Source organism: Phascolarctos cinereus, unplaced genomic scaffold, assembly GCF_003287225.1.
Source record: "Phascolarctos cinereus isolate Bilbo 61053 unplaced genomic scaffold, phaCin_HiC Scaffold_3;HRSCAF=262, whole genome shotgun sequence".
NCBI classification, from domain to species: Eukaryota; Metazoa; Chordata; class Mammalia; order Diprotodontia; family Phascolarctidae; genus Phascolarctos; species Phascolarctos cinereus.
In genome coordinates this window covers 114742834-114756057 of record NW_027555736.1, presented here as the reverse complement: position 1 = coordinate 114756057, position 13224 = coordinate 114742834, and the positions used below count along the sequence as shown (strand labels likewise).

General features: G+C 40.7%; 1 protein-coding gene across 1 annotated transcript in view; it reads left to right on the top strand.

Moving 5' to 3' along the window:
• IL16 (interleukin 16) overlaps nucleotides 1-13224 on the top strand; it is a 164242-nt gene that overhangs the window by 95766 nt on the left and 55252 nt on the right. The window contains exon 3 of the mRNA XM_078151619.1: nucleotides 454-562. Within this exon, the coding sequence (XP_078007745.1) occupies nucleotides 454-562 (109 nt within the window). The remainder of the gene's footprint in view (nucleotides 1-453; nucleotides 563-13224) is intronic.

Below are 13224 nucleotides of genomic sequence, written 5' to 3'. Positions count from 1 at the left end.
TCACATAGCTAGTAAGTGTCTAAGGCCAAATTTGAACTCAGGTCCTTCTGACTTGAGGGCCTGTGTTTGCTTTATCCACTGTGCCACCTAGCTGTCCCATCTCTTTTTCTCAAAGTAAGTATGTTTGGTTAGTTTTCTTCTTCAAATTCAACTCCACAGATGTTTCTTAAGTCTAAGGTGCCACATGTGTTAGGCTCTGAGGGTACAAAAATGAAAAACGGTAGGATTCCTGCTCTCAGAGAACTTACATTCTAATGGGGAGGGGGAGGAAATAGGACATCTCTTTCACCTGCATCCTCTCAGAAAGGACATAAGCAACACTGATTATTGATGAATCCATCTTCTTACCGGGTCTCTCTCATGGTTAATTGCATACTTTATGATAAACCTAACTTGGACAAAGCTACCTTGTTCTAAACAATTGATTGAAATGATATTGGGATTATTTTGTAGGAATCCTCCGCAGCTACCTCTAGAGAAAAGCCCAGTAAACTGGAAGCCCAAAACAGCAGCTTCCTGCGCTCCAAAACCACTGGCCAGAGGACACGTAGTAACTCAACAAGTAAGTGTTACTTCAAATAACTTTGCCTCGTGTTTGTTTAAGTACTGATTCTATTCTTCTATGGTGAAGAAACCCTAACTGTTGTGGGGTGACCAGAGCTTAAGGTGAGGCAGGCATCCCTCAGTGGTTCTCTGTGTTCTGCAGTCCAGTTCTGACTCTTAGCCACCCCTCCCCGCAAATGCCTCCCCTTCCCAAGGCTTCTATGACTGTGATACCCATCTCTCAGAGGCTACTTTCCTCTACTACTTCATCAGAAAAGCTGTACCAAATTGGGATGGACTGCTTATATTATACTATAGGGTCTAGGTAATAGATATCAGATACAGCTAGGTGGTGCAGTGTGGATAGAGCACTGAATTTGGAGTCAGGAAAACCTGAGTTCAAATTCAGCCTCAGACACTTAAGCGGCTGTGTGACCCTGGGCAAATCACTTAACCTCTATCTGCCTCAATGTCTTCAACTATATAATGGGGAGAATAAGAGCACCTACCTCCCAGGGTTATTGTGAGGATGAAATAAGATTATTTGTAAAGCGTTTAACTTCCCCTTTCTGGGGATTTCTAGCGTTTCTACCATTTCTACCCTGGCAACCGTCTCAAGGTCTTTTTCTCCCACTAGCTCTGCTCACCTGATATATCCCTTAATTGCCAGAAATCCTATGAATGGCTCTGAGTGGTGATATTGGTTCAGGACTTTATAACTGTGGCTAAACTGGGTTGGTACTAAAATGCTCAATACAAACAATTCTCATAGATATTTGGATAGTAGGAGGCTCTGCAGGAGTGAAACAACTAGGTCCTTGCACCATGGAGAGTTATGTAGGTGACTCACCTACTCAGTTCTGAGTCACGCAATCTCTGTCTCTGTCTTTCTGTGTCTCTTCCTGTGTCCATATTTGTCTGTCTCTGTCTGATTCTCCCGCTCTGTATGTGTATGTTTGTCTCTCTGTCTGTCTGTGTCTGTTTCTATCTCTCTGTCTCTCTGTCTCTCTCTCTCTCTTTCTCTCTCTCTTCCCACCACCTTCCCTCCCCCCTTGTCTCTCTCTGTCCATGTCAACATGGATAGTAGAAAATATTGCATTGGGAGTGAAGGGAACTGGGTTCTAGTTCTAGTGTGGACAATTTACTTCAGTTCTCTGAGTCTTAATTTCCACATACATAAAATGCAGAAGTTGAACCAGTCACTTCATGATGTAATTTTCTATGATTCCGGGACTCTGAGGAAAAAAAAAAAGAACTAGACTTGTAGTGAGAAGACCTGGGTCCAGGTCCAAGTTCTGCCACATACTTGGGTGATGATGGGAAAATTGCTTTAATTCTGTGAACTCCAGTTTCCCCATCCATAAAATAGGGTAAAAACACTTGTCCTATTTCCTCACAGGGCATTATTGTTCAATCATATCCAGCTCTCTGTGACCTCATTTGGGGTTTTCTTGGCAAAGATACTGGAATGATTTTCCCATTTCCTTCTCCACATCATTTTACAAATGAGGAAACTGAGGTAAATAGAGTTAGGTGACTTGTCCAGGGTTATAGTCAGTGTCTGAGGCAAGATTTGAACTTAGGGTGATGAGTCTTCCTGACCCTAGGTCTGACATTCTAGCCATGGTGCCAGCTGGCTGCCCCCATCTCACAGGGTAGATGTCTATCTAAATTTGACCTAGTGTCTTTGTTATCTAATTTTTCAGTTCCATCTCATTTAGCTACAGCTTTTATAGACATGACCGGGCATTATACCATTGAAAGTCCAGTAATTATGCTGATTATTTTTGGCCTTTATTTGACATTTCTCTTTGAAAGGGTTATGTATTGAGCTATTTACAAAATTTCTGACTCTTGTTTTGAAGAAAATTTCTGTTTCCACACACACAGTATTTTAAATGGAACTTTCTGTCTTCTGCAAACATGCTTGATTATTGATATAGCCTGTCACTGAGGCAGCATGATATAGTGGATAGAATGCTGGGCTTGGAGTGAGGAAGAACTGGATTCAAATCCCACTGCTATGTGTGACCATAGGCAACTGGTTTAACCCCCTAGGGTCTCAGAAAACCTCATCAATAAAATGATGATAATTAAGCTTGTTATCACCTGTCCTCCAGGGTTGTTGGGAGAAAAGTGCCTTGTAAAATTTAAAACAAGAGCACTGGCTTGGAGTCAGAAAGACCTGAGTTCAAATCCAGCCTCAGACACTTACTAGCTATGTGACCTTGGGCAAGTCACTTAACCTCAATTGCCTCCCCCCCAAAATTTAAAACAGTACATGTGAGTTGTGATTGTCTCCCAGGGGAAGGGGATAGTGTAAGGGGTCTCTGCCCTCAAGGAGCTTGCAATTCATCAGCTTAATGGTCTCCAATTCTTAGTATGTGCACATTGTCAAATGTCACATCAAGTGCCAGAGAATATAGGTACAAAGATAATAATGGCAACAGCTTACATGCCTATAATGCTTTGTGGTTTACAAGGCGTTATCTTCCATATGACACCCCCTAGGTGGCGCCATAGTGCATAGAGCACTGGGCCTGGAGTCAGGAAGACTCCTCTTCCTGAGTTCAAATTTGGCCTCAGATCCTCACTGGCTGTGTGACCCTAAGCAAGTCTCTTAACCCTATTTACCTCAGTTTACTCATCTGTAAAATTAGCTGGAGAAAAAAAAGGCAAATCACTCCAGTATGTTTGCCAAGAAAATCCCCAATAGGGTCAGAAAGAGTTGGACATGACTGAAAATGACTGAACAAAGAAAAGCTCATAATTGGGAAACTTGATGTAAACAATGATTGGTATTTACCAATAATGTGTAACTGGTTTTGCATAAAATGACATATAAATATGCTTTGAGATGTCTTTAATTTTTTAAATGAATAGAAGTAGTTTTGTACCAAACCCTCTCAAATCCTTGTTTCCTTGGAGAGGTGACATGATACAGGTGAATATAAGAAGTTACAACAATGAGGATCATGTTGAGACTTTATTCTTCCTGTTAGAACCTGCCGTGGCCTTGGACAAGTCATTTAACATCTTTCTAGGGCAGATGCTCTCTGGAGAAAGATCGCTGGCTTTGGAGTCAGAGAACTTGAGTTCAAATCCTGCCTCTGTCACTATTTGGTGACCTCATACAAGTCACTTAAGCAATCGGGACCTCAGTTTACTCATTTGTAAAGCTGAGGCTTCTAAGGTCCCTTTCAGCTCCCGATCTAAGATCATATATTTCAAAATGCTAACCATAAAAATGCAGAACAATGGTACATTATTACTGGTCTAACTTTTTTTAATTTATTTTTTCCTCAGGGTTTTGTATGTGTGGGGTTAATCAGCCATTCACTGTGAGGAAATGGAGCCTAGCATCGCTCCCACTCTGTCCCTCAATAGAAGCCAGGCTGTCCCAGATCTGAACCAATATGGCCACGTGCTTGGGTCAAAAGCTAAGGAAAGAGAGTACTTGCAGACCAGCAATTGTACTTAATGGGGGACACGAAGAGACCAACTCTCTCTTACAGCCCCACATAGCCCCTGGGCATAAAATCATCAGACTAGACAAATTATAACCCAAAGAAGTAGTGTGCTGGTAAATGTTTAACAACTGGTTCTCCGAAAAGAAAAAAAAAGTAAGCTGGACACATTTTAAAATTTAATCGGTACGAACATTTTCTCTAACTTTCTTGTCTAGTGTATGAACAAAACAATAAATCAAGCCCTGCTCAAGGGCTGTAAATCAAGCCTTTGCAGATTTATAAGGTGCACTTATAATACTCACACTGAAAATTCGGCAATTGGCTCTTGAAAGACAGTTCCCGCTGGGTCCAGCACACCCCTGTTCCCAAATACTGAAAGAACTGTAAGGTATTATGGCTAAGCCACTTTCAGTGATCTTGTCAATGGGAAGGATGCCATAGGATTGGTGAAGGGTAAATACTGCACTGATTTTCATAAAAAGAAAAAGAGAATGTGGAGTTTATAACCATAGGTCAGCAAGTGTCACTGAGATTCCAAGCAAAATTAGTAACAATTTTTTTTACATCTATGTACAATTTCCTTTGATAAATTAGGCTGTGAAGTGGTTTTAATTACGGGTCCTTAAGTAGACATTTTCATACCCTCCACAAATACCATAAACTGTGCCCAAGGGCCAAGTTGCAGGAAGTTGACACTCAGTTGGGAAAATGGGGGATGGGGATGGAATATTGCCCCATGGCACAAAGATCTCAAGACTAGAGAGGCTACTGCTGGGAAGTAGTTGAGGGGAAAGGACTGTAAGGAGACAGGGCTGGTGGGAGAGTTACTAGGGGAGAAAGACCTGACATTTCATAGCTTCCTTTTTACCTTGCTAACTAGGTGCTAAGACCCCTTGTTTCTATGCTGCTGTAAGATTATAAATGCCGTGTCAGTACCTTCTCAATTTGTCGTTCTGGAACAAAACCACGGTAGCCTGGACTTAGTTAGGGCTCTATTTAAATGCCACCAAAAAAAAAAAAGATGGGAAGGAAATTGTACTTTTTTGCATACATAATCATATGTAATTACAGGGTTCTAATTCCTCTGAAAGTAATGTTTCCTCTCCTTCACTGCTTGCCTTTTGCAACATACAAAAAAAGCCACTCTGGATAGAAAAAACAAAACAAAACAAAACATTGAAATGCATTTAATTCAAAATGTTGAAATAATAACAATGAAAATAAGCTAGTATTTACATAGCAATCCATGGTCTGAAAAACCCTTTATAACTATCTTATTTTGAATCCAGAATAACCCTGTGAGGTTAATGCCATAATTATCCCCAGTTTATAGATGAAGAAACTGAGCCAGATAGAGGTTAAGTAACTTGGCCAAGGTCACTGAGCTAGTAAGAGTTTCATATCATATCTGAATTCAAACCTTCCTGACTCTAGGCCCAGTACTGTCTCCACAGCACTACCTAGCTGCCTTTTTTTTTTTTAACTCATATTTTCATTCCACTTGGATATGCACTCAGGAGGGAAAAGAAGAATTAATAATAACTGAGACCCGTATTACGAGTAACAACGTCCATAATATTTAAAAAATGATTTACGTGTATTTGCATTTGCAAAATTGTCTTTTTTCTTCCCATTGTCGTGTCTTATATAAAATGTTAAAGTGGATGTTCGATGCATCCACAGGAATTAAAAAGCCTAATTCTTCCATTTACTATGGGATTGTGGTACTGGTTACTAACCTCTCTGAGTCTCAATTTTCTCATTTGCAAAATGGATATAAAACAATTTGATCTGCTTGCCTTATAAAAAAGCACTTTGCAAATTGTTAAATACTATATAAATGTGAACCTTTATCCCCAACAATTTTAACTCTTCAGTTACCTGTAGTTGAATTAACTTCAAAAGATCTTTAACGTCATAAAACTAACCACATTGTTTGAGGGAGCAATATGGTAAGAATCTTCTACACTAATAGGGTCCCAGAAACAATTATGGAACAGTTTACATAAAAATCTAGTGTGGGGGAGGAGATTTTGTCAGGTTATCCCCAAAGGGGCAGTGCCCCCAAGATCCCCCCGTGGTTACATGACAGTCATGTATCTGGATAAGGTGCTAAAAGACAAAAAGATACAGAGGCTATGGTTTCTTCAGGGTGGGATAAACTCCTTCTAGCACTACGATTTAGAAGCCAAGTCTGAGGGAATTGTCAGAGGCATAGAGATACTAAACGACTTAGCCAGGGTGATATAGATAACAAGTGCCCCTGTAGCCATTGACCATTTCTTAGCTCCCTGCCTTTAGTCCCTAGTGGTTCAAGGGATAAAGTATAGAAAGATAAATCTATGAAGATTGTGTCTGTTTCTATATGTAGGCTTTGTTTGCCCAGATAGAACATAAGTTCCTTCAGGGCAGTTTCACTTTTGTCTTTGTATCCCCAGTACTTAATGTTTGGCACATAGCAGGCCCTTAATAAATGCTTGCTGATGGGGTGATTCTAGAATTCAGTGACAAATATGAAACTCTGCATCCAACCTATCTTTTCTGTGACCTAATGGCCCTTTTCTGGGTGTGAAGGAAACACCAAAATAATCATTAACTTAACGAAAGCAACCAGCAATACTGAAATTACGTTAAGCCTTGGAAATGACCTGAGTGGAAAAATTTAACCAGATTTCTAAAACAATTTCTCATTTCCTGATGGAAGGTGCTCTAGGATATTTTCAATTGTGGTCCTTCACATGAATAGTGTCATCCCACAAACTATTCCATCATTTTAATTGGTTTGCCTTTTGTTTCCTGTAATCTGCATTAATTGATTCATATCCTATCTCCTGCAATCTGTTTTATTCTCTTTTATTTAAACCGACAGGGATAAATGAAGATAGGTTTCCAGCTAGGAAGGGCTGGGACCGATTGAATGTTCAAGGAAAACTTTTCATTGGCACCCCATGAGGAAGGACCACAGATGCTATAATAACACCTAACATTTGTATAAGCCTTTTCACAGCTTACAAAGGGATTCTCATATTTGTATTATCTCATCTAGTCCTCAAGATAACTTTGTGGGGTAAGCAGGGCAGGGAAGTTTGAAGAAGTGATTTGCCCTGGGTTATATGACTAGTAACTGATGGAGCTGGAATGAAGACCCAACTCTTTTTTTTTTTTTTTGCCCATGTTCTTTCAATTACACAGTGACTGGCCTCCAAATAGAGATAACGCATTTAAAAATACCTCTCATGAGCACAATCAATAATCAATCTACACTTTTTAAGTACCTTCTATGTGCTAGGCACTAGGGATACTAAGACAAAAATAAGAGTCCCTGCCCTCAAGGAGCTTGCTTTTATTTAATTGGGAGGGGGGGAATGCACCCTATACATCCATAGACACTTAGAAAATAAGGTGATTTTTTTTTGAGGAAGGAGGGTACTAGAAGTCAATCAGCTGGGGCAGTGGAGAGAGTGCTAGGCCTGGTGTCAGGAAGATCTGAGTTCAAATCCTGATTCAGATGTTTACTAATTGTATAACCCTGGGCTTAACCCTGTTTCCTCAGTTTCCTCATATGTAAAATGAGCTGGAGAAAGAAATGCCAAACCACTCTAGTATCTTTGCCAAGGAAACCTCATATGGGGTTATGAAGAGTCAGACATGAATGAAATGACTGAACAACAAAAGTACTAGAAACTGGAGAGAGAACGAGGAAAAGATTCTAATAGTAGGTAGTGCTTAACCTGATTTTTGAGGGGAACTTAGGGATTCTAAAACGGGAGTTTTGCAAGGAGCACATTTGCTCAGAGCTGGGCTAAGTGAGAGTCTATTTCTCTTCCAGTTATAGAATTCCAATGTTATGGCTTCCCCATGACTGAGGGGTAGCTTGGGTGGAGGGCACACCCAGAAGCACCATTTATTTATTAGTTCTTTGACTTTTCTGGCTTCCTCCTTTTGCTGTCCTCAACTGGGTGCAGGGATCTGGCTAAGACACAGATCAAACACAGAGAGAGACGACCACACACCTGGAGTAAGCTGACCTCTGGGAGTGGCTTGCCAGCTTTGCTAAGTGTGTCAGGGCTTTGCCACAGCCATGCTGGTGGCCCGCTCAGGTTAGGCAAGATTGCTCCCAATCTGGCTTCAGTATTCATGACACCCAGATATCATAAGAGTCAGCCCCCATTCCCCCTCTTCCTCCCTTAGTCTCTCTAGAGGTTGCCTTGAAGCTCCTTTCTCTGTTTCTTATGCAATAGATAGGATAGTGACAAGCAACATGATGCAGATGTCACTGGTAATGAACGCCACTGGATGTCAATGTCAGATTTGGCCAGTGTGGCTTTAGTTATGAAACTGATGCCTTGTATCACCTTGGTCCCCAGTAAGGTTGAACCTGAACTACAGCTCTGGTCTCTTTTCTATACCTAGCATATTCTATCCTTTAAAAAAAATAGCCAAGCCATGGATATTTGTACTCATTGACCTCTGAGCATAAATCTTTTTTTAAAGACAGGGCTATATTTCAGCCTCACAAATATGTATTTATCCCAAAAGAAGTTATGCTCTAGTCATGGAAAATATTTTTTAATGGAAATTGTTCATACCTAGTAGTGTATTTGTTCAGATTCACATTTTGTGTGCAGACTACTATTGCCTATTTTTCTAATAAATGCAGAATGGTAAAACTGGAAGGAGACTTTGAGGTCATCTAGTCCAATAGACTTCCCTTCCTCCACTCTCGTTTCTTCCCCTTTCTTAGCCGTTCAATTTGCTAGATCTCTAGTAAGGCAGTTCCTCACTGCCACGGAGGCTTTAAAACCTAAAGCCAACTCACTGCGAAGACTATTATTTTCTTTAGTCAAGCAGAACAACCAAGCACTATAGACTCCTAGGCAGGAGCCATATTATATGTTTCTTATAGATGTGGGTGTGCAGCAGTGGGTTAGACCGGGCCACGGCAAGGGCAAGGATGGTGGTACATGCTCTCTCCTACTAAAGGGGTGCTAGTCCCGGGTTCGTGCAGACTGGGCTCATGTTGGGGGGAGCCTGGCTTCTAAAGAGAAAGGTCAAGCTCTTTTCTCATACTCTCTGGGTCTTTATGTCTCCCCTCTAGAGCTATGGAAGAAATGATTTAATATTACGTTTGGCCCATATCTAAGGTCTCCCCAAAAAGGAAATAGAAAGGTAACTAATATACAGTGAAGTTTGGCATTTGTCATTCAGTCATTCATTCAGTCATTCAGTTGCGTCTGACTCTTTCTGGGCAAAGATACCAGAGTGTTTTACCATATTTTTTCCAGTGTGTAACCATTTTACAGATGAAGAACTGAGGCAAATAGGGGTTAAGTGACTTGCTCAGGGTCACATAATTAGTCTGAGGCTGGAGTTGAACTCGGATCTTCCAGACTCTAAGACCAGTGCTTTATCCCTTGTGTCAATATAGGACAGCTATTTATTTCCTCCACAGAAAAGATATGCTACCCACACGTACAAAAATATTGATAGCAGCTCTTTTCGTGGTGGTAAAGAATTGGAAATTGAGAGGATGCCCATCAATTGGGGAATGGCTGAGCAAGTTGTGGTATATGAATGTAATGGAATACTATTATGCTATAAGAAATGATGAACCGGCTGACTTCAGAAAAACCTGGAAAGACTTGTATGGTCTGATGCTGAGTGAAGTGAGCAGAACCAAGAGAACTTTGTACACAATAACAGCCATGTTGTGCGATGACTAATGTTGATAAACTTAACCCTTCTCAGCATTACAAGGATCTAAGACATCTCCAGAAGCCTCATGATGGAAAATGCTATCCACATCCAAAGAAAGAACTATGGAAGTTGAATCGCTGTCATTTTTTTTTTCTCTTCTGATGAGTTTTGTTTCTTCTTTCTGATGGTTCCTCCTATTGGTTTTAATTTTTACTTACAACTTCACTAATGTGAAAATATGTTTAATAGGAATGTAAATATATAGCCTATATCAAATTGTGCGCCGTCTTGGGGAGGGTGGTGGGGAGGAAGGGGGAGAAAAATTTTAAACTCAAAAGCATATGAAAATGACTGTTGATAAATCAAAAGAAATTAATAAAAGAAAAAAAGAAAAAAGAAAAATAAAGAAAAGATATGCTTAAAACATGAAAAGCTTCTAAGTGTACCCTGGCAGATATAAACATGAAAAAGTAATCTTGGGGCAGCTAGGTGGCACAGTGGATAGAGTACCGGCCCTAAAGTCAGGAAGATGTGAGTTCAAATCCGGCCTCAGACCAAACACTTGACACTTATTAGCTGTGTGACCCTGGGCAAGTCACTTAACCCCAATTTCCTAAAAAAAAAAAAAAGAAAGGAAAAAAAATAAAAAAGAAGTCATTCTATGACTTCTATTGCATTCTTCTTGGAAGTTAATACCTAAAATATTAAAACCCAGTACACTTAGTGGGACTGTTGAAAAGGCATTTCACTACCTCAGATCTGCCCTGTTTTCACAAGCTTCTTAAGGTTCTTAAGGTTCATATTTTCTGGCCAGTTAGACATGGACTTGAACTCATCATCCCTTTGTGGTCATTTTCTCCAACAAGTATGTAGTTGCAGGAACCTCCTTCTACCAGGCAGCTTCTTCTGAGGGACCAAGGAGCTGTCAGTCTTCAAGGAAAAGAGGCCCTGGCTTGGGCTCACATAATCAATCCGTGCATTCACTGCACTTTTTACTGGTGGTCCCAGAGAGAGTTCATATCACCTGTTCTGGAGAGATGAAGAAAAAGGGTGAGAGGAATCTGTTTTTGCCCCTAAAGCAAGCTGAATAGATGGTTCTTCCAGGCTCAGGGTCCAGACCTCCTTGACATGGGTACTCCATGTAGCCTTCATGGGACTAAAGTAGGGGTGTGCTGGAGCCAGCTTAAACGTGCTCATGAGAATAGATTGTTAACTTTGTAATGTGAGCATCTGCACCTTGTAAATCTGAAAAGGTCACAAATTGGGGCTTGATCTACTGTTTTTTTCAATTATCTGAAGAGATAGAGAAAATATTAATAGTGCAGATTAAGTTTAAAATGGTGTTATGTGTGTATTTTGGGGAGCAGCCAGTTGGTAAATGTTGACCAGTATGCCACTGGACCAAGGGCCCCAATAAATGAACTGTTTTGTTATCCCTAAGCCAGAGTACACATACTCCTTTGGAAGTGTCCCAGAGCCCTGTAGCTTATGGGACTTACGTTTACCCCCATTACATTTGTAAATATGTATATATCTGAGGGGGTTAGGCCAGCTGCCAGGAGACTGTTGGTTAAGAGTGTTAACAAACAGTGAAAGGTGATTTGAACTATATTATGCTGAGGAGGAGGGAGGAAATCTGGGAGCAGAGAGATTCTCATAATGTTCTGATAGGTAGTTGAGGACAGCAGGAGGTGTATGGCAATAGAAGTCAATCAACACACGTTATTGAGCACTTACTATGTACTAGGTCTGTGCTAAGCTCTGAGCTACCAAAGAAAGTTTCTGCTCTGCAGCATTTTAATGGAGCTCCCATGTTAATGGAGACAATATACAAACAGCTATGCACATACAAGATGCATGCAATGTAAATAAAAAGTAATTTTATAGAGAAGGCACTAGTAGTGGGAGATGGGAAAGAGAAAGGAAAGGCCTCTCATTGAAGGCCTATTTGAATCTGCTTTTGAAGAAAGCCAGGGAAGAAAGGAGGCAGAGGTAAAGAGAAAAATTCTGGGCTTGGAGGAGGGACTGCAAGTGAAAAGGCAAAATCTGCAGATGGAATGCTAAAAGGGGGGAAGGGAAAGGAGGTCAGTGTCACCGGCTCATAGAGAAGGTAGAGGGGAATAAATTGTAAGAAGATGTAAATAGAGGAAAGAGGTCTTGTGTGAAAGGCTTTAAAAGCCATGCAGGATATTTGATTCTGGAGACAGTAGGGAGGCACTAGAATTTATTGGGGCACCATAGTGCACAGAGTGCTGGGCCTGGAGTCAGGAAGACTCATCTTCCTGAGTTCAAATCTGGCCTCAGCCACTTACTAGCTGTGTGACCTTGGCCAAGTCACTTAACCCTGTTTGTGTCAGTTTCCCCATCCGTAAAATAATCTGGAGAAGGAAATGGCCTTGCCAAGAAAACTCTGATTGGGGACAGAGAGTCAAACATAACTGAAATAACCAAATTTATTGAGGGGAGTGGCATGGTCAGAAACGCACTTTAGAAAGATCACTTTGACAACTGAGTGGAGGAATTTTTGGCCAGTAAAAAGAGAGACATAGGTTTGTAGTAGATAGAATACTGGGCCTGGAGTCAGGCTGAATTCAAATTCAGCCTCAGACACTTATTAGCTATGTGACCTTGGTCAAGTCAGTTAACCTCTGTTTGCCTCAGTTACCTCAACTGTAAAATGGGGATAATAATAACGCCTACTTTGAAGATCAAATGGGTATTTGTAAAGTACTTAACACAATGTCCAGCACAGAGTAGTTGCTCTATAAATGTTTGTTCCCTTCCCTTCCCTTGGAAGTACTGAAGTCAAGGAACTAGAAAGAACATTCTAGAACTGAAGTTATGTCTAAGAAAGCCCTCTGAAAACTGATGAAGGTGTAGGGAATACTATTCCTCACTGTGGCCTGTACTAGGACAGTTCACTTATGATTCAAGTCAATCAATAAAGATCTATTAAACCCTTAGTCTGTGCTAGGCAATGAACCAAGTGTAATGCGTACAAAGAAAGGCTCAGATAAGGATACATTCTAGTGAGAGAGACAACATGTAAATAAGCAGAAACGTGCAAGATATAGATGCGATAGACAGAAGGTAATCTGAGAGTGGAAGGCACTAGTGGTTGGGGGAGAAGGACAGGTCATCTGAAGAAGGTGCAAGTTGAGCTGAGTCTTGAGGAAAGCTAGGAAAACCAAGAGGTGAAAGTGAAGGGGCAGAGCATTCCAGGTGCCCAGAAAAGCTACTACCAAGGTATGGAGGATGGAGTTGGAGCGGTGTGTTTGGGGAACTGTGAGTAGGCCAATATAAATGTATAAAGTGAAATGTCCGAAGCGGAGTAAAATACTAGAAGACTGGAAAGATAGGAAGGGGTCCTGGGAGAGGGAAAATTTGACTAATCTATTTCAATAGACATTTATTAAGCACATGCTTAAGGCTAGGAGATATTCTGCTAGGGGATATAAAGCAAACAGTTTATTTCTACTAATTAAAAAGCATTTATTAAGTGCCTACTGTATGC